Here is a 22824-nt window from a genome sequence, read left to right as displayed (position 1 = left end):
GTAATGAGGCGATAAGCCACAGGTGTTTGTGCTGACAGGCACTCAGACGGAGAAGGGCGTGGCTCTCCCGTGACTCACACATGAAACAAAAAGAAAACAAGTGACAAAAGGAAAGGGAAAATGGGGGAAATAGGGGGAGAGGTTATGACTAGAGGCATGCTATTTATTAGTCCAAAATGGATTAATAAAATGTTGGTCATATTTGTACATCTGTACATCTCTTTTCATTTGGAAGCCTTATATTTGCTTTATTCTATTGAATTTACCATACATCTATGAATTATGCTTGACTCTTTATTTATTTTGATTTGTATTTATATATTTATGTATTTTCATGTATTTGGGTTTTTTTTTTAAAGTTTGAGTGCTGCAGAAGTCCTGAAGAGATTTCCTGCTGCACATCATTAACCTAAGCAGGAAGAACCGTGAACTCTACACTGAAAGACCGTGCATGGAATCAAACCCAGAACCTGCTTGATAGGAAGCAACAGTGGAAACCATTAATCTTTCTGTTGTTGAGCTCCCAGCAGGCCATGATCTAAATACTGAAAATCAATTCACTTTGTAGGCCAGATATTTGTTTTATTAAGTATTTGTTGTCATGTCTGTGAAGATTCTCAGTGATCCAGGTCATCGTAGTCTAAGGTGCTTGGAATGAAAAGCGTCTGGACTTCTTTAAGTTGCTTGAACAACTGCTTGTACAAGCTGCCAGTTGCTGCCAGTTGCACAGGTAGTAATGTACCCCATACCATCATATATGAAGGTTCTTAAACTGAGGCCTGATAATAAGCTGGATTGACCCTCTCCTCTTAAGTTTGATGATGATGTCTATGCTTTCCAAAAAGAATTTCAAATTTGATTAATCTGACCAGTTATCCATTTTGCTGTATTATGCTGCTGAGAAGACTGCACAGTTTCTGGATCATGTCAACATATAGCCCTTTCTTTGCATGACGGAGCTTTAACCTATATTTGTGGACACAAACTGTGTTCACAGACACTCATTTCTGGAAGTGTTCCTAAACCCATGTACTGAATCCATGACAGAATCACACCTAGTCTTAATGCAGTGGCGCCCGAGGGCCCGAAGATAATGGATATGCATTACTGAATTTTGGTCTCATCCCTTGTGCACAGAGATTTTTCCGAGCTCAAGGGCTCTTTTGATGATATTATGTGCTGCAGATGATGAGATATTCAAATTCAGCTTTTCACTGAGAAACATTAGTCTGTAATTGTTACACTGCAACTGCAATTTGTAGTTTACTTCTGAGAACCTTTGCCAGTCTAAGTTGCTCTGTCATGCTGCTGACCTGCTGTGAGTTAAACAAATTGGTAGAGCAAAGATTTGTCTAGCTGTTACTTTTCCAACCTTTTGTTGCCTCCTTCCCAACTTTTTTGAGGTGTATTGCTGCCAGGACAATTGAAGATGAGCTAATCTTTGCCATTAAATAGTAGGAATTCTTTCTATGCTTTATTGTGGAAAAAATGTGGGTTAATCTGATTTGTGATTTTTTTTTTTTTTTTTAAATGTGATTTTAGTTACATTTTTGACTTTTTTTGGAAAAGAATACAATCATGGGCTCTGCACAACTTTGATACAAGGTCAACATTTTCTGAACAGTAAAATTGTTGTTAAATTGTTTGTTGCCAACAGGAAAAAAGTCAAGTAATAAAATTGTCATACTTATCAGGGAAACACAAAGACTTTAGATACTATTGAAAAACCTTGTAGGAACCAGCTATTCATGCACAGAAGTCTGAGGAATCTTCCAGGAGTGGCAATGCTCTTTTCCATAGAACTGGATAGTAGGAATGGATTTAAGTCTGGAATCTAATCGCCTGAGCAGGTTGGGTTTGCAACAGAAGTTACTCTGGCGACTTACCCCAATATAAAGTGAACCAACAAAAAGCACTCAGTTAACTCTGAAGCAACCTGGATACGGTGAAAGCCTGCTTTATAATGCAGGCCTGAGAACAAAAAATGATTGTTTGTCTGGTCTGAAGCAGGCTAACTCTCAATTTCCATGTCTGCCAGAATAGTATGAATATCCTCACTTAATCTACTTTAAGCTTTGTACTGTTTTTACTAGTCCCAAGAATGCACAACGGGCACAGCAGAAGGGTAAACAATAAGAAACTCAAGGGAGTTGTTACAAAATAAAAACAGGAAACAAAGCACAGCAGAAAATCTAAACCATTACAGTGTTTTGGCTGATTGGCTAGCTAGCTGCAGGCTAGTTGATTTGGTAACTGATATGATCTATTTGGTCTGCCTGTATTTCCATGGGGTTTTTTGTGTCCAGGTTGTGTAGCCTTTGTTTGATTTGGGTGTTTTGATCTGGATCCTGTTTGTGGACTCGCCGGGGCTGCTTTTGGTTTGATTTACTCTGACATGTTTTGTCCTGGGCTGGAGTATGTCAGACTCTTGTAATTAGTCTCATTACCCAGCATTATCACTCATGCGTACCAACTGCATGTTTCTGTTTGCCCTCTTACATGTCACTGTTCTTCTTTGCTGTGGGTTGTTTAAGTTGGTTTTATTTCCTTCACTTGGGTTCACTTGTGGTTTGTCCCCTCTTTAGCTTGGATTTGTGAGTTTGACTCTGGAGTGGCTAGCTTGATTTGCCTCAGTGAATCTGGTGGTACATGCTGGCTTGGACTATTCTAGAGTGGCATATCTGCCGGAGTGAAGCTGATGTAACACTGAGCCAAATAGCTGCAACAGTGTGCCTGACACTGCGCTGCTCACATGTAAAGATGCTTTGATACATGACTAAAACAGCTCATATGCTGTATGTGCGTAGACATACACTGAGACAGCAAGAGATTCTCTTAGAAAGCCACATCCTTCTGAAGAGCAAAGTCTTTTTTTTCTGCAGTCATCAAAGGGAGAGCTTGTATAATAGGAAGCACTCTACATTTTAATGAGGAAACATGAATATGATGTTAAAAAGTAAAACTCTGCACAAGGAAACATGCCATGAATAGAATATAACAGGAAACAACAGCTTCCCTACAACTCACTGTTTTTAGCCACATTCTTCTCTTGAATGTTGTACACACTGTGGGGTATTTCCACTGATACCGTGTGTATATTGGGGCCCAAGAGAACAACTTCCTTAAAGTGGACTTGCCCTCACTCACCCTTACAGAGATGAAAAAAAATCTTCCTTTTGTTCTCTCTGAATTTCTGTCCTGATGCTAGATATGACTAACCAGTGTAGCAGTGTATTCTTCTTATATTTCTTTTTCCCATATGGCAATTGCACTCATCATATATTTTGCTGCGATTCTTCAAAACCATTCAGGCAAAGATAAACTTAAGTTTAAAATAAATTATTTCAAGCACACAAAACAAAACATGCTATGCTAGTAGGCACCATAGGAATATTCATTGGAATTTGCTAAACAAAACAGCAGTCATATAGGCCTAGTGACTTCCCAGGAACCCTAATCCCTTACCACTTCCAGCAATTATTGAAAAACTAAAATGAAAATATTGATTTGATAGGTGGTTGTTGTCGGGGAATACACATTTTTCTCTTGTGACCAATAGTTGCCAGGAGGTCACCGACTGCTCTCTAGGCCTGTGTGAATAGGGCTTAACCAAACTCACATCTGCAGTTCTCTTCCCTAGCTCTGTTGGAGAACAGCAGCTTTACTGTTCTCCTTCAGACAGAAAAGGCTTTGATGAAACCTTTATGCTAATGCTGCCAAGCAACAAGGAATACTTAACCACTGAACAGCAGAAGCTTTAGCAGATAGATAACTAGATATTTCCTTCCAGAGATGATGGAAAGCAAAACCAGACCGAACATAAAAATTAATGTTTAATGTTACTGCATTCATCAGCTGGCTAGAGTTCAGGTTGTTGGAAATCTTGCTCACTGACATCGTGTATTGCAAGCAGGACCGAGTCATTTACTTTATTTTTTTCAACTGCAGTTACTAAAGTGTGTAGATGCATCACAAAAAAATGAAGATTATTGCATTAAGCAGCAGCATCGCAGCCTAATGCTAACTAAAATTAACGTTGTTATGAGAATAAATATCCAGGTACATCTATTAAATAGTCTAGTAAACGTGCATACATTCTCGGCATTGTCTGTGGAAATATTTTTACACAGCATATTTACATTGTTTTATCATAAAATGTATCAAAAGCATTCCAGAGTCAAAGCTGAGCACATATTGTGTCATTGTTGCTTATCTCTTTTAAGTACTGAACATTAAGATAAGACATTAGATGTATAATGCTCTAAGCATTACGTACGTAGTTTCTCTGCAGCTGTCTGAAGCTGGGACTAGCAAGGCCATTGTGTTTCCTTTTCCCAAGAGCACTGTTGTACCCACTTCTGCTTTGAGGACTCAGCAGTTTATGACAAACTGAGACTACCACACATAAACAAACCTCTTCATCATGTTTTCTGCTCTGTTTTGACCTCAAGTAACAGAAGATTACAGGAGACATCGTTAAAATTGAAGACCTAACTTACAATCACCCATGCTCATCTTCAGTTTTACCATGCTTGTCATGCTCTTTTCATGCCTATATTGTTTATTAGACTAATATATAAAGTATGTGTAAGTATAATTATATGTACGCAGTATTTTTTGTGCTGCTGGCACTGAATTCAAATTTAACACATAAGAAGTATTTTTCACTCATCAATATTTGGTTCATGACTATTTGTAGCTGGGTCTGAAATTTTAAAAATGCTGCATTTTGTTTTTATCTCAACTCGACGTGTTGCATCGCATGTCTCTCTAGTTTGAGGTGTGCTGCAAGTACAAATGAGTGGTTTGCTGTAAATACCTATAAAGCTAGCATTTTCTCAAAATTCAAAGGTGTAAAAAAAGAATCAAAGCCTGATAACATTTTGATGATGGAAGTGAAAAAAAAAATAGAAGTTATTGTCGTGCTAGAAAACCCAACAGTAAAGACTAAGAAGAATCTCTTTATAGCCAAAGGTTTGTTGTATTTAGAGGAAAGCTGGCCATATCCTTTAAAGGTTTTGCATGCAAAGTATTTGCCCCTGAAGCTATATATGTGTGTGTGTGTGTGTGTGTGTGTGTGTGTGTGTGTGTGTGTGTGTGTGTGTGTGTGTAATATATTAGTGACATTACATTACAACAACAAGTACTTTAATACTTATTCCACTTTCATCAGCAGTATCATCAGTCAGAATCAGGCAGATTTTCATGAAGTTAAATTCTGCCACAAGCATGAATCGGTTTTTGCATTTTACTCTTCCTACATGCACATGGTTGTGTGCGTCAGCAGTCAAAACTAGGAAACAGATGTGTTCTGATATCTCTGTGATCCTCACTCATTTAGAGGGTTAGCTGCCACTGACTAATCCTGACTGAACCCACAAGCTTTGTGTACAGCTATCTTATGTAAAAAGAGAATATCCACTAGGAGATACTGATTATGAGTTCTGTTATGAAAAGATGGCTAATCTGTTTGTCCCTATAGCTGTACTGTGCATTGTGAGGCACACGGAAGTCAGAGTCTTTGTGGGGAAATTTGTTATTGTGACATATCGCCTTTTACAGAAAGCTTTCTTGTATGTAATGTTTTAACCATCCATGTATGGTGTCTGTGTGTGTCTGTGTGTGTGACAACACACAATAAATGAATAGAGAAACACCAGAAAATGCTTTTCTTATTTTGTTTTTGTTGTTTTTTTCTTATTAAGTACTTATGCTTAAAAAGGTTTTCCAGATGTACTTTGCAATTTGTGAGTACAATGTGGTGAAACAAAAAGAAAAAGTTATCATATATTTGAACATAATACAGTTTCTGAAAGATCTGTATAGTATGTGGAGGGGTGGGATGATGCATAAAATAGTAGCCAAGGGTCAGCAGGATACTCTACTAGTGGGTGTAATTTAAATCTATATTATAATAAAGCAGCAACTTTTATGGCTAAACAAACAAAAAATAAAAGCCTGTGTGAAAGTGCCAAAAATCACAGCTCCTGAAATAGAGACTATAGGCAAAGCAAGTCCCTCTCCATGCCCACATTTCCATAAGAACATTAACTTATGTACAGAATCACAGACATACTATAGCTTATTTCTGTCTACCAGTTCAAATGAAGACTTAAAATTTCCATTATTAGTGGTGTGGCTGTTTTAACTGACATGTTGCACCATGAGACCCTTGATACTTATATAGGGACATTGCATTGTGGCTTTTCTGCACCCTCTACTTCATTTTGCTCAGTAAAGGCCACATAATGAGATACTTTATTTTATGTTTTTAAAAGATTACTTTCTATTCAAATATTAAGGTTATTTTTTTGAACTTATCAGATTCAACTTTTGCCAAATAGAAGACAAATGAAAAAAAAAAAACATCCCAACCAAGAGTTTAGGTTTGTTTTGGTGAATGAAGAAATTCCAGCATTTTATTAGTTTGCTAAAAAAAGCACTAAACAACATGTTTACATGTCCTTGTTCAAATACATTTCAAGATCTAGATTTTGCTCAGAGACATGAAGTTCACTAAAAGTGCTGCTGGAGTCATATGTGTACATTATTTACACATGCAGGTGCTGTTGTGAAAACCTGAGTGTCAAATTCAGCAGAAATTCACCAGACTTAACAAGTTCACTTTTTCTTTTTAAGTTATGATTTACAGGAACATCTGTTTTTATATACTGACAACTGCAAGTAGTTTCCATTTTTGTTCTACTTGAGTGTATACATTGTTTTGCACTTGTACTCTATACTTAATATAAAAACTTATTATAGGCTAGCCAAAGTTTTACATCAATTAGATGTGAATACTTTTATGTATGCTCTTTGTCGATAACACTTATATACTTGCCCCTTAAATGCAGGACTTTTTTTTTTTCCTGTGGTTCACTTTTCACACAAACAGCACTCAATACAGGAAGAGAATAGACTGGAGGTCTCTGACCACAGCATCCTGAATATGTCTCCTCTTGGCCCTAATACAGAAAGAACTCTGTTACACTAGTTGTATGTGTGAAAAGCAGCAGTGAGGAAACTATGCGCACACCTGGTTCCTGCTGTGTTTTACACAGTAGGTAGTGTAGTCTGAAGGAGTCAAACCACAAACCATTTTTATAAGTACTTCCTATATAATCATAGTGTGCCCAGCATGAGTGCCACTGTTGCCAAAAATCATAATCAAAATACTTTTTCAAATTTAGTGTTAAATTTTTATTGTTAAAACTGCTTCTTATTAGCAGGAATTTCTGACAATTGGCCCTAAATACTTAAGAAATGTCAACAAACTGTTGGTTGAATGACTGCAAAAGCGCCAAAATTGCAGTATGGTTCTTTGATTACACAAACATTTTTAAGAATACGTCATGTAACGATGAAGTCCTTGACCTGCCTTATAAAACTGAGATGAGGCATAAAGAGATAATGAATCATGGCAGTTGATACTTGGACTTTAGTGGTGCATAATCAAAATTTTAAAAACAAGAGCACACTTGTTTTCCCACAAACCAGTTGCTACTTGAACCATTAAAGTGACTGTCCTGAATCACTGTTGGCGCAGTCTAAATAATTATCTTCAGACACTGTACCTTCATACTGAAGGTAAGTGATAGCACTTTTATCAGGTCAGGTGCAATACACAAAATGCTACTTCCTTGTTAAAACTACTGAAACCAGTGTTACAAAAAGTGAAGCATTCCTTTACCACATTACACTCCGAAGAGCTAATTCATTCTCTTCTTTTAGAAACAAAAAATACAATCAAGACTTTGTTGATAAGTTAAGTCTGACTCTGTAACTTCTGTCGGTGCTGTGCTTTTGGAAACCGAATTTCCCAGAGGAACCCACCCAAGGGATTAATAAAGTTTTATCTTATCTTATCTTATCTTACCTGTCCTGATCCTGAAAAGGGCAGTGGTGTTCTTACGCAAGGGAATAGTAGATGCAATAGAATCAACATGTGTCATGGTTGTGGATTAGGCTTTAAGGGTCTATGTCAGGGTTCCCCAATCCCAGTCCACGAGGGCCAGTGTCCCTGCAGGTTTTAAGTGTGTCCTTGATCCATCACAGCTGATTTAAATGGATAAATAACCATCTTTAAGTTCTCCAGAGGCCTGGTAATGAACTAATCACATGATTCAGGTGTGTTGACCCATCTAAAACGTGCAGGGACACCGGCCCTCGTGGGGCTGGGATTGGGGACTCCTGGTCTATGTAAAACATTGAGGGAAAATAATTTCTCAAAAGAACAAAAGTCTGTAGTACTGATTACGAAACAGACTAAACACTAAATATACGACAATTCATTGACCTGTACATAGGACATTAGTGCAACTGAAGTGCATGTTGAACTTCTAAAGAGTGCACACCATATAATACTGAATTATGTTTACAAAGCAGATCTGTATGCTGTGTCAGAAAACAGTCATACATTTTCATTTTAGTTGAACTTTGAGCAACACAAACCTGCTATATGAAAGTCATTTTAGACACCTTTTGTTCTCTTACCTTCAAACCACTAAGAGTTAAAACTGTTACTTCTCTCTTTCTCTACAGATGGAGGAATCCACCCCGGCTGGACTACAGTTCTGACTCACACATGTGTATGAATGTGTTTGTGTTGGTGTCTGTGTGTCTGTGTGTGTGTGTGCCTGCAGGCGTGTAGAAACCATTTGTGTGTGTGACCAAGTGTGCGTGTGTTAATGAGTTGTGTATGTGAGTCTGAATGTGGAAGACATATAATTATCTGAGCATGTGATTTTGCCAAGTTCTGGAAGGCACCGTACTTTCCGTGTACTGCAGATGAGCACACGAACACACGCACGCACACAAAAGGAAAGGGAAACAACTTTATTTCATTTTTTTTTTTTGAGATTTTATGCCAATAAACAAACTGATGTTTGATCAAATACAGATCTCATAAAAATAAAATATATTTGCTAGTAAAATATATTTTACTTCTATAATTTCTTTTCTGAAAGATGTACATAAAGAGATTTTATATGCTTCACTTAGATGTTTCACTAATACTTCCAAATAAAGTGAGCATATTGGATGTGTGTGGATGTGATATAAAAGCCTTCAGCTGAGTATGGCAAACAAGTATCTCTCAAAGTCATAGTCTTTATGCATAAAATTCAGCTGCAAATGGGCTACTGGGGAAAAATAGGGGGATTCTGTTTTCTTTTAAAAAAGAAAATGTACACATGACTGCCTCAAACAAAGTCTGACCTTTACATTGGTTACACATTCACAGTTGTTCATATTAACAACTAAATTTTATTTAAATAAACAACTTTCTATAACCAAACATATGCAAATTAGAATAAAAAGATGGTTTGTATTGACAAATAATCACACTGCTCTGATTTTTTGATTAAATTGAATGTAAAAAGCTTTATTTTAAATTGAAGCAATAATTACATGTTCAGTGTACAGTTACAATATTAACAAAAGACAAATTTGCTACAATTTTACTGGGTCATTTGGAATTGTTTGTCTCAGTTCTTGCACAAACAACCTCCATCCAAGAGATGCATTTCTGTACAGCACTTTCAGCAAAAGCAAAATAAACCGCTATGTCTCTGGGTCCACTATACTGTGTGTTTTATCTTTTTAACAATTCCACTGATTTTTTTATTTTTATCTTATTTTCCTGTCATGAGAATAGTCTTAATAGTCTGGCTTCTTTTGGCATATCTGTTAAACATTTCATAAAATGCCTATGGATAAATGTACTATGTAATTTTTCCATGTAAATAATTTGAGTGGAAAAGGTGTTCGTCACACCTTCAAAAACCAGAACATTTCAACCAGGGTTTAGAACCACCTTAAATTCCAAACAAAGGCAGACTGATGCAAACTGAAGTTTTCATAAATCTAAAAGTTGTAATCACAAACTCTGAAGGTATCGCCTATAATTGTTGGCATCAACATGTATGTATCACTGGACCTCAACTGTATTTATTCATTCATAAAAAAGCCTTTGCTATTCCCAAACAAAACAAAACTCAAGACAACAAACAGAAACAGGGGAGATTTTAACTTCTCAGCCTATGCAATTTCAATTCTGGAGTATAGTGGATAATAATTTTGCTGTTGATTTCCCACCTAGGTTATTGTCTAGCCTGCCCGTCTAGTCTTTGATTCAGCTGCAAATATGTTTACCTTTCAGCAGCCCAAACGTGCCATAAATTATGCCAGTCTACTAAGGAATGCCTCAAAAAGAACATGTTGAGGGTTATGGATTTGATTAACCATGAAAGGTCATATAAAACAACCCAAATATGATCCCATTTAAAAGTTATGGGGGGGATTAGAAAAGTGCAGCAATATCAGTAAAACCCTTAAAAACTTTTGCAACTTTAGACATTTAGCAAGGACAGTTATAACAATTATACAAAACACCTGCTAAAAATGATTTCTGCCGAAGGGGACCAAGACCAACGGTGACTCTCTTTCTCCACACATCATTACATCTGTTCATGCTTTTGTCAAATTCATGATTGAAAAATTCTTGTCATGTCGACCACCTTTATCAGTCGGCACTGAAGATATGCCAAAAAAGCTAACAACTTGCAACTTGCTTTTTCACATAACTGTATGTAGATAATAGCTGTTATCTTAAAGCCCCAAAGAGCACAGCACAATATGCGAACGCAGCCTGAGCAGGGTTAAAGCGAGTCAGTAAAACCCTGAATGTAATACAAGTGTTTCTGTGCTCTAACACCTACAAATGATAGGCGGAGAATCTGCACATTGCCAGGTTTCCATATCAGTTTCATAAGCCGTTAATTCATCTTTCAGTTTCCTCCCTGCCATGCTCTTCTCTCACACTCCAGCTGTAATACAGTACTTCAAAATGAGGTTGTAGGTTTCACATGGCACGATATCAAAAATCAACACGCAGTTACAGCGATCTCAGTGTCACAGCAGAGACAAAAGCAAAAGCACTTAGGTTTGGTGCACATGAACACACACCTGGAACGTGTTCAATTCCAAACAGAGACAAATCAGAAAGGTTACATGGTATGCAATACATTACTCCAACAGGAAAAGATAGAACAAAGAGGAAATACAACCAGAAACAGAAAGTAGTGTAAAACAGCTTTTGCGTTTTCTGTTTAGGTTGCGCTGTGGCAGTTTTGCTAACATAAGTGGACAAATGTGGTTCTCGGAAATAAACAATACATTGGTAAGAGCTCTTTGTGGTTTTCTGTGGTTATGTTACATCTCTTTGTATCTTTTAATGTATTTTTTATGGCCATTAATGTCTCTTTGTTGCGATTTTTTATTTTAATCTTGTACCAATAAGCCAGATGTGTACGGTGATGTTTATATGACAAATATAATCTATATGACACTGCTGTCAGAAGTGGATTTTTAACAATACAAGTACAGATTATTCTAATGACTTTATCCACTACAAGTAATGCTAAATATCTTTAGATAACGCCTGCAAAACCTTCAATTAGTGACCAGTCCTAAACCATCTCATCATATCATAGGAGAAAGCTTGAAAATGATTACTTATAGCTGATGAATAGCTATTAAAATGTAAGATTACACAGCTGACAGAGTAGCTGAAATTCTTATGTAGCAGTGATAAATACCAGCACATTAATGTATCAGTGATTTTCAGTGGTGTTGACACAACTGTGCAAACGTACATTTGATTATTGCTGTGTTACAACAAACTTTTGGGCTAACCTCACAGGGAGTCGTCAACAGTGATTGAACTACGTTAATTCTGAAGTTTTAAATCAAACACATGTATCACACATAATAGCACAGTACATCTCCAAGGTTGCTCACAGGGGCATAAAAGATACTTCCCTATTTTTGTTTGTGCCATGCTTAAACAAACATGCACACTAGGCAATGTCATTTTATTATTATTGGTACCGATCAAGTTAACGTATATTATGTCAATGAATTTGGGAATATTCAACTTGTACCATTCAAACCAACATGGAAAACACGAGTTGTACACAAATATAATTGGTCAGTGTTCACATTGGACCTTTGAAATACAGTGTTTAATGCTTACTACTCCAACCAAACCTAGTCAGTCTGCTTGCTTGGTAAAGTTTGTCAGAAAAGTTCAAGGAGTTGGCTGTGCACCATGCTTTAAAGGAGGTAGGGATGTTGTGATTATTCTCAAAAAAGCCAGTTAAACAGAGCGGGAATTCTATCTTTGTGTCTTTTTCTCTAATTTTCATGAATCAGAACATAAGAAGTATTGGTTGATTTGGTTTCGCACCTCCAATAAACTGTAGTGCACAGTTGATTCCTTCAACTTTCCTAGTAGAAGCATGCACTTTTGGTATTATAAAGTGCTTCGGTTAAATGTATTTTTGCATAATCCATTGACACCACATTATATTCAGATAGCAAACAATGTTCAAAGTCAAGAAAATGGACTGATTTATATTTACCCTCAACATTCAAATGGGAGTAAATTCTGATATTTGTAAACACAGACAAGTGTACTCAGTTGTTTGTATTTACTTCAGATTTAATCAGGATTAAGTGGTAACATTTATTTTTTCGTAACATAACCCAATATCTATTTTTTTAAGGATCATGAATTCTTACATTATAACACAACAAAGGTTTTCATTGGCATCAAGAGTTCAAAGATACAAATACATGTTTTTAATCTGAAGCCTCTATTTCCGCTGTTCGCTAATCACTTAGTTATTTAAGAGTCTTTGACTTGCACTATTCAATGTTTGGTGTTTGTCCAAAACTCAAACTAACTATTTAATGACCTGGCAAGCGTATGGAGACTTGGCCAGGTCTGAATCACTGTGCTAATATACGGATATCGTGACCTTGTCAAGAAACCATTGCACTCTGCCTGCTAATGGTAAAACCAGATGCTTAACGAAGAAGGTGGAAGACAGTAATGGTTGATTAGTTTAAATTTAAAGGTTGCATAATGCATAAACAAGACACTGTGAAATGACACTATTTAATAGTTTTGTTGTTCACTTTGTTCATCAACACCACTCTGCTAACTGGATTTCAACTTAGTAACAATTCCTCCAATTTTGTTATTAAACAAAAATGGAACACTCACATTCAGATTTTGGTTATTAACACACTCTTTTTCTTTGCTTTAATGCTGAATACAAAATGACCAAAGAAGAAAACTGTTATTGCATTTTGATGTCATCTTGTAGGAAGCCATGTACACAGATAGTATTTGGTGCTATAACCCATTTTTGAGTTCTCTAGTGGAGATTGGAAGACTTGTATCTACTACTGCAGGAAGTTGGTTCAATATCATCTTGTGTTATGATTAAGGGTTTTTTGATAAAGTCTAAAAGATGCAGATGGTAAAATCTACTTGGGTGGGCTCAGTTCATTATCAGGTTGTGCTGTATATTATGTACCAATTGTTGTTAAAGTAGTCATGAAACACAGTGATAAAACATCAATTTTGCAGTTTTAGAAGACAACAAATTTCTATGCTATATATGTTTAGAAAACAAATGAAGATTCATACAGATGTCTCCTGCTATATATCAGTAACTTAAAAGTACCTTTTAAGGGATAATAATCCAGATTATAGATTCAAGAAAAACATAATACCCAATTCATTTGAGTTCTAAAATGCTGGTGTGCTGTCAATCTGCCACAAGTATTTTTAAAAACATGTTGGATACTGATGCAAGTCTGGTCCGGCTGATTCCTACAGAGGTCATGAGTCTGCTGCATGATGGCAATGAATGTGATGCAGGTGCAATTCCAAACCAAAGTCATCCATTTTGACAGATATTTTGACCTGGGGAGAACATAATCTTTGTACAAAAAAAAAAAAATGTATGGAAAGCTAGCGAAGTAAACGAGAAACTGTTCAAGGCACATTTGAATTTCCATAGGCGTCATTTTGCAGAGGCATATTAAGGTATTGCGACTGCCCCTGCCCACAAAGAATTGCAAAATCTTGCCTCTTTGGTAGCATCACAAAATCTTTGAGGCCATGACGGAAAAACATTGGTGCAAACACAAAAAAGGATTAGAGTTCCAGGAGACAAAAGCAGTCTTTTTTGCAAATGGAAAAGCAGAGAGTAGAGGCTAAAAATGAGTTCCCCCCCCAAAAAACGTAGATCCAAAAACAGTTAGTAAAAAAATGCTACATCTGCCGGGTTTCTAGGTCTACCACTCTCATTTTAAACCTGGGTGTCCTGGGTGTTTGTATTGCCTTGTATCCAAATCCATCGCCCAATCAGTATCAGCAGTAGGCCTACACAGATAAGGGTGACAGGCTCCTGGTGGATATGAGGCACTATGTTCGGCAGGAGAACAACCGGTCTAGGTGCCCTCTGGAACAGAAAGAACAGAGAGAAGAAGAGATATTTTAGTTAATGACAGTTATGCTTCATAGAATACACATGTGACTGCATTAAAATGTAACAAAAACCCAGTTATTGAAACAAAAGCTAACTCCTTGTTCTTACTAGAATATCTTGTTGTATATATGTGGGCTTATATAAAATCAACCCAATGCTCCATGAGTTGGTTAACAAGTCTGGTGTTACTTAACTTTGCTTCTTACTGAGTTATTTGACAACAACAACTCTGTTTGACATGTCTTAAATATTCACTTGAGAGCTTCTTGATGTGGAACTATAGACTAATCATTGTCTAATCAAGACAAAAAGGTAAGTATTTTAGGGTGAGGGTGCTTGATGCTAATCCTTGTGCAAGTAATTACCAAGAAAGTATTTATTGTATGCAGTTTTATATGCCTAAACTTAATAAAACGGTTAAACTGTTTTATTTAACAACATGTACAGTAAAAAAAAAATTATATCTACATGAAGAATTTGCATTAGCATTTGCATAGTGTGTTGCCATATCGCAAAATGTTCTGAGTGTGCAGTGATGTAGATCTAAAGCTCATGTAAACACCCTGTGATCACTTGACGTTTTAAATCAAAGGGGCAGACACCTACTGTATGTTTACGTCTACAGGAAGCATGTAAGTATAGTTCTCAACATCCTGCCACAACTCTCTTTTTACTCTCTCCATCTCCCGGTGTGAGTGCATTTTTGAATGTACGTGTTTATATAATAATAATAATGGATTGGATTTATATAGCGCTTTTCAAGGCACCCAAAGCGCTTTACAATGCCACTATTCATTCACTCTCACATTCACACACTGGTGGAGGCAGCTACAGTTGTAGCCACAGCTGCCCTTGGGCAGACTGACAGAGGCGAGGCTGACATATCGCGCCATCGGCCCCTCCGGCCAACACCAGTAGGCGGTAGGGTAAAGTGTCTTGCCCAAGGACACAACGACCAGGACAGAGAGCCCGGGGATCGAACCGGCGACCTTCCGGTTACAGATACGCTTCCCAACCCCCTGAGCCACGGTCACCCCATATATGTATATGTCTTCTTATATTTTGGGTTCGTATGAAAGCTTCTGATCTTTCAAGTTCTGACTTTTTTAAAATCTTGTTTTATATGTTGCATGACAGCAGAATTTATACAGTTGATCACACTCTGAGAATATTAACTACCTTTACATGAGAGCATACATACACATTCCCAGAACAAGGAATGTGGTACTGTAACAAAAGCTGTCACAGTCCTTTCACTCCAGCACACTTTTAATTAACAGTAGCTAACCTGAAAGTTTGCTGCAGCCGATATTAGCAGCACTTCAAAAGCCCCATCTACTGCCCAATGCTGCCTGATAAACTTCATGTTACCATTTGAGAAAAGCCCACAGCAGATGTCAAACATTAATGCTGTATGTATTCTACAGTGACAATGAAATGGTTCAGTACAAGAATGTATTAAAATGGTAATTTAATGTTGCACTTCCATACAGTGGTGGAAAACCAAGCAAGATACAAAGATGTGAAACAGGAAAACCTCTAAGGTTAAGCTTAGGAAATGCCTGATACAGCAAGTGCCGAAATGCCAAGCACAACTGAAGATGATTGGTTTGATATAATCTGAGCACAGAAGATGTTTTAACAAACACATATTATGCAAACTGTTAAAATAATAAAATAAATAAATAAATACTAATGAAATTAGATATATTTGTCTTCTGTTACTGTTACATTTCATAGAGTTTCTCAACTTTTTTGTGAATGAGGGTGTGCTACTGTACTCCTAATTAGTTAATTGCTTTATAAACTGTTCAGTCAACTCTGCTAAAAAGAGAATTGTCAATACAGCGAGTAAATTAAGTACTGAACATGTCACCAATTTTCTATGTATTTCTAAATGTGCTGTTGAACACATGAAGAAAGGGAGGCGTAACAAAGCATGCAAAGTCATGACACCAGCTGAAATCTATTAGTAATTAGAAAGCAATCCTGCCAATTTTTGCAAATTAAAATCAGCTGCTTCAGTCCCAACTGATTGGCCTATAAAAAGGTCTCATTCCCAGGTGTTACACAAGAAATCGCTTGTGATTGATAAAGTTACTGAGCAGACCGTTGTAGCCTTGATGGTGCTGGTTACAAAAGAATTTCTAAACTACTGAAGGGTTCAGTGAGCACTGTTGGGGCCATAATGTGGAGTTGGAAAGAACATAATTTCACTGTGACGACCACAACCAGGTGCTCCCAGCAAGAAGAATGAAAAGAGTTATCAGAAGTGTTATTTAAGAGCTAAGGAACATATGTGGGGAGCTACAGGAAGATCTGAAATCAGCAGGTACAATTGTTTCAAAGACAAAACAATAAGTAATGCATTCAGCCGCCATGGCCTGTGCGCTTGTACACCACGCGAGACTCTATTGCTGAAGAATAAGCATGTTGAAGCATGTTTAAAGTTTGCTGAACAACATTAAGACAAGCCTGTGAAATACTGGGAGAATGTAGTCTGGTCAGATGAAACCAACATTAAACTCTTTGGATGCCGTAATACACACCACGTTTGGAGAAAATAGGGCACTGGATATCAACCCCAAAACAATTTCACATAACTGAAGTTTAGAGGTGGGAGCACCATGGTGTGGGGCTGTTTTTCAGCATACGGCACTGGCACGTAATTGAAGGAAGGTGGAATGGAAAAATGTACCAGGATATTGTGATTAAAAAAATCTGCAGCAATCTACCAGGATGATGATGATGATGATGATGTTGAAATGAGGGTGGACCTTTTTAGAAGGAAGATCGTCCCAAACACACTGCCAGGGAAACTCTCAGTTGTTATCAGGGATTCCCAGGGAATGGCTCACAGTAGTCCAATTCCTTGGAATCGTTATTTTGCCTGCCTATTGATCCCGCTTATCGGTTCTTGCAGTCTCGTTACATTTAGCTGATTTTAGTTTGTGTGTAGGAGGAAAATAGTGTTGCAGTCTGCAGCATAGATATAGACATTACTTTTTCTTTTTTTTTTTATTGCACAAGGATGAGAGTGTGATGGTAAAGTGGAAACCGCTCCAGGACAGAAACAACTGCATTATACTTTTAACATAAGTTTGGCTCTTTGCAGGCACCTGTGCAGACGGCATGCTAACGCTAAGCTAGCCAAGAGCCCAGGGTGATGTTAAAGCTGAGTAAATGCGGACCCCTGCACAGCACCGTGATAAAGTGAGCCATCATTTGTGGTGAAATCAGCCACACGTAAGCTCACACGTGTCTTCATTTGGATAGAGATTTGTGCTGGTGTGTAGGGCTGTAGCCTCAGGTTAATGCTGTTACATGGTAATTATGACACCTTTTAGAAATACATTTCCTTAGGAAACTGGTGATGTGTTCAATACTTATTTTACTTGCTGTAGCTCCAGTGACACATTCAAGCATTATCACAATGTCAAGCTGAATTTGCTCAAATTTTCTTTTTCAAATCATTAAAAAATAAAAGTTGAAGCAAACAAGCTGAAAGCTGAGTCTGGTTGGATTTTGGGTGCCCAGTCCTCTTGTCTGCATGTTATAACAGAAATCACCTGCCTTGTTTCACACTGTGCCCCTCAGCTGTGTCTATTTGTAACTCCTTGCCTCAGTCATCTAGATACACTTGGCAGGCTGTTGACTGAAACAGGTGTTTTCTTTTCTGTACAGTAACCCTGCAGCTGATCGCTCAGTGTCTTGGCCTCAGTCCATTTCTTCAGCAGCAGGAAGAGTAACTTTTCAGTAATAATCTCCCTGGTCAGTAGAACAGGAACACATCCTCAGGGTGGATGCTCAAAAAAAACCTCTCTCCAGAAACAACAAGGTTCCTGTTACTGTGGAAGGGGATCCCCACAATGAAAATTATGTAGTAACTTGTGTACACAGAAAGCCATTTTAGACAACAACAACAGAGACTTTAGCTACTTCACTCAGACACAATGTTGTGCAAGTTACTGAATGTATTTTCTTCACCCACTTTAAACCTATTTTAAGAATAAAACACCTGAGTAACTGAATCCTCTCTTATATAATTAACAGCTGGAAATTACAGCCACAACTACCCGGAGTAGCTAACAGTGGATGGTTTTGGTTGAAATGCAGCTTTCAGGTGTGAGTTTTAATGAGTTCCGTACAAAATGTTTGCTTAAACTGCCATACATGAATAATTTAAAGAGCAGCTAAGGAATTTACAAGGGTAGGAAGAATCTTTTTTTCTTTTCCCTCACGTTGTGGCATTAAGCCTTTCAGATTTAGCCCGGATGGACAGACTGTGCAACATCATCCAGATATCCGCTGGCACAAAATAATGCTGCCTGCCCCAGGCCACACTGTACTCTGAAAAACAGGATCTTTACAGATGCAACAGGGATATAAAAGCTGTGTGGTTTAATTTGAAAAGTGAGCCAAAAGCCACAGAAGCCTCTAATGCCAGAGGAGGAAACAGGTGAGGGGAACACTAGTTAACCCTGAAATGAATCACAATGTGCTTCTAATTCCACATCTGACTAAACAAAGAAGCAAGTTAGATGACCAAAGAGCTAGCAGAATGCTTATTTGAAGAAGACATGACCCTGATTTTTTACACTGAAACAGTTATGGCAGGTGAAGGTAATGGGGTATAGCTTGTCAACCGTAGGGTTAGTTCTGGCAGGCAAATCACGGGTACCAGCTGATAACATTCCTAGAGCTAATCTCATACAGGTTGGTGTGCCATTTAAGATATCTATGCATATAGTTTCTGTAGTTGGGGTGGCTGTAGCTCAGCAGGTAATCTGCTAATCGGAAGGTTGCTAGTTTAATCCCTGGTTGCTCTAGTTTGTGTGCCAAATATCCGACAAGATATTAAGAGCCTGGATTGTTGGAACACCCAAGTTGCTCTCCATCCAATGCATCCTTTGTGAATGTTTCTTAGATAGGAAGCACGTGTATAGAAAAAGGTGCTTATGCGAATGAGACAAGTTATATCAAGTGCTTTGACCCCTTAGGTACTGTAGAAAAGTGCTATAAAAGAACTGATCCATTTGCCACTTACATCCCAGCTAATGCTCTCCCCACTTGAGGCTTTCCCTGTGTGGGTATAGAAGGGTGGGAAGGCCACAGAACATAGCAGTGGTGCCAAATATAAATTGCTGTAGATGGAAATAACAATCCCACTTTACTAACATCTCCTGACAGAAATGCTCTCAAATGGTAACGGCAATCTGGAGACAATCGCTTGGAAGGTGTTAACATTATATCTGTTAAATATTATCCTGTTAGCATTGTGGTGCTAGCATTTGGGTTCAAGTACCCTTGTGAATAGCTTCACAGAGCTGGTGGGACTGAAGACTAAGTTTTATTATCTGTCAGTGGTTTAAATCAAATTCACCATGACAGAGGGGGAAAAAAATTGCACATCTGGAAAAACATCTTATTCTGACAGGACATGTGATACTTTTTCTTCCTTTGTGGATTTTTCCTCCAGTAATCATCACTTTATGAACTTTTTAACTTTAAATCAACAATTGAGCTACACCAGTGTAGGAAGTAGCCGATCACCGGCAGAGAGTCAATACAGTAAGACTGATTTCTCTAAGGCTCAGTTTCCCTGAATGTCATCAGGGGACTGTTGTATTTGGCAGCAAAGTGAAGAGTAAATTCTCCACATGTTGATTTTTTTGGCAATTTAGTTTCATCTCCGCAACCTGAACGTCTGCCATTACTATATATCAAGACTCTTGTCTTGAGTGAAGTTAATACCCATTAATTCAGCCTCCCCTTTCATTTGGCATCAAAAATTGGCGTCTCACATCACACATTACCATTAGAGCTTTGCCTTTGTTTATAGTAGAATATTACACTGGATTTCAACCCGAATAAGAACTTTTGTAAAAGCAATAAAGAGTTGCAATTTTCCTTCGGCAACTTATTTTCTCTAGGCCTTCAGAGATGTTATTATACCTTCTTGTTATGGAAACAGTGAGATTATTATTATTATTGTTAATTTGCTTGCAGCAATGTTTATCATGTTGCACATTAGAGACTTGTCTCTCCTCAAAGCAGCGTTGGAACACAGACACAAGGTTTGTGGGTTTTTGTTTTGTTTTTTTTGCTTTAGTTGGCAGCGTTTCTGCGCTCTTTCGTCACCTCACCAACCACTGTAATGATTTGACTGTCATGATGGTCTTCAGCTTGCAGAGTAAGGGAAGGGCTCCTGTTGGCAGATGTATGGGTCTCATGACGCAAAGCAATCTTACTGAAAGCTTTTTTCATTATAACGTTTTATTTAATGGTCCATTGATGTCTAGATACTATTATAATATATTAGCTGTTTTTGGTACACTGAAGAACATGGGTTATGTGGTTTATCAAAACCAGTGCAATGAAAAACAGGGAAGCTCAATAGGAACTGCTTGGATTCACAGCATGTGAATTTATTCCAAATTAAGGATTTGGATTAATTTCATATCCTGATCAAAAAGGCCAAAATGCCACTTCTGAATGACCTTCCAAATCACAGTATGTGCTGATCTATAGTCATGCTTGGCTGCAAATGAAAGCTGAGAAACTATGAATGACAACATAACAGGAGGATGTGGTGTACCTGAGAGGAGCCTGTATGCAGACTATCTAAAACCACCTCTCATTGTTATCAAATTAACTGCATCTAAGCTATAATTAGAACTGGACTAATAATACTTTATTTGATAACATGCATGCTGGAAGTTTCTTTACTTCATAGATTTCAAAGAAATAGTCTGCCGTTTTGGCAAACAGACTTGTTTGCTTTCTTGCTGGCAGTTTGATGAGAAGATCTCAGTGTCATGTCCATGCTTTGAGTATGAGAGCAGAATGTTTTTAGCTTTGCTTATGATAAAGAACAGCAAACAGTGCTTTACAATATCACACATTAACATGTTTTAACTACTTTCTTTTGCTGTTTTAACATTACTGTAAATCCAGGGATAAACCAATAAACATCTTAAATCAGAAACACTGTGTATAGGGTTGATCTGTTACTCTGGACGATTGGTTGTATTTCACAGTCAGTATAAGAGGTTTGAATTGCACTGCAATCAGAAGCAGATGTATTCCTTTAGCTGACAAACTGCGGGCCGAGAGACTGACATGAAGCCAAAACCAGTTTCCCAAAAAACGTTTCATTTTCAAGCTTACTGTATACCTCAGGATTACAGAAAGGAAACACGCACATGCACACCCAGACACACATTGGTAATTCTCTAATAGTTTCCTCATTTGAACTCTTACCTCAAATAACCTCATCCTTCATCTGAGAATAGAAAACCTGCTGCCACAAATCATTTTCCTGCTGTCACTGCAACTCTGCAGGCTCCTAACAAGTAATTCAAACAGCACGTGCAAACACACGAAGGTACCGTGTACAGTGCATGCATTTTCCCGCACACACCCACACTAATTGCTAGCGGGATGTAACAGCAGGCAAAGTGTGACAAAGATGCCAAAGGACGAAAAGCCAAACTTTCACAAAAACAGATTCAGAAAGGCAGGAAGTCAGCCAATCATCGGCAATTCACCAGTCAGGCATTTAATCAGTAAAAAAACAGAATTCAGCCCATCAGTCAAACAAGATGATACAATTCATCTACTTAGAGATAAAACAGTTTATCACAATTACTGCAGATTCTTTCATGTTTGCACAGTGAATTATTTTGGTCTGTTTGTTTTGGGAAGCCACAGGTAAATGAATCCTTTACTGTTAACATCGTGCCTTTCTGCCAGTTTTAGAGCACTAAAGGAGATTTGAAGTCGAAGATTCCCCACTGGCTTTTGAATGCAGCATATTTAAAAACCTTTGCAGTGTTACCATGACACTGAGAAATATTAAAAGTTGACAAGATGCACTTTGGATCCAGAAATCTAAAAATTGTGGATGCAAAAGGTGATGCGAATGAAAAGACAGCCAAGTTGTGCGCATTCTGCAAGTGATTGTTTCTGCCCAAAGTCTTTGAAGACAGACATCTCTGATGCAAGGGTTTTTAAGTTTCTCATCTTTCTATCTTGCTCTTCTTCTTGCCTCGTTCCTTTCACAGTGGAAACATTGAGTCAGCCACTTCCAAAGAGCTCGTGTGATTTTATTTGGTTACCACAACTTACTATGCTGCTTCTCAAAAATAGCTTTCAAAACAAGGCTACACTTTCAACCACACACATACACACACTGATGCACACAATGCAAAATGACTCAGGTTTTGCTACATTATTTTTCTATCTACTATTACCATCTCTGTGGTGTCTGTGCCACTTTGAATTAAAGTGTTTTTCTTTTCTTTTTCAGTTGTCTCTCTTTTTTTAAAAAAAAAAAAGCTTTAAAACAAAAATATGCCATGGGTCTTACATGCATGCTATAGCTTCACTTAATCACATACCATTGCTAAAATAAATGTAAAATTTAAGTTCTGAATGCAAAAGTACTGCAACCAAGTATTAACAAGTTCCTGTTCCT

The 22824-nt window shown here is 37.6% G+C and overlaps 1 protein-coding gene and 1 long non-coding RNA gene across 2 annotated transcripts in view; one reads left to right on the top strand and one right to left on the bottom strand.

Moving 5' to 3' along the window:
- LOC146695231 (uncharacterized) overlaps positions 1 to 10196 on the top strand; it is a 111783-nt gene extending 101587 nt beyond the window's left edge. The window contains exon 5 of the long non-coding RNA XR_014923543.1: positions 8542 to 10196. This is a non-coding gene — a long non-coding RNA (uncharacterized LOC146695231). The remainder of the gene's footprint in view (positions 1 to 8541) is intronic.
- A 311-nt stretch (positions 10197 to 10507) lies between these two features.
- LOC146695229 (uncharacterized) overlaps positions 10508 to 22824 on the bottom strand; it is a 30610-nt gene continuing 18293 nt past the window's right edge. Inside the window, exon 4 of the mRNA XM_085477185.1 lies at positions 10508 to 14318. Coding sequence (XP_085333311.1) covers positions 14166 to 14318 — 153 coding nt within the window. The 3' untranslated portion in view covers positions 10508 to 14165. The remainder of the gene's footprint in view (positions 14319 to 22824) is intronic.

Source organism: Copadichromis virginalis, linkage group LG13, assembly GCF_057382275.1.
Source record: "Copadichromis virginalis isolate Kocher_CV1m ecotype Utaka linkage group LG13, C_Virginalis_male_GT1.1, whole genome shotgun sequence".
NCBI classification, from domain to species: domain Eukaryota; kingdom Metazoa; phylum Chordata; class Actinopteri; order Cichliformes; family Cichlidae; genus Copadichromis; species Copadichromis virginalis.
The sequence above is the reverse complement of the archived record's forward strand: the minus strand, read 5'-3'. Positions and strand labels throughout refer to the sequence as shown.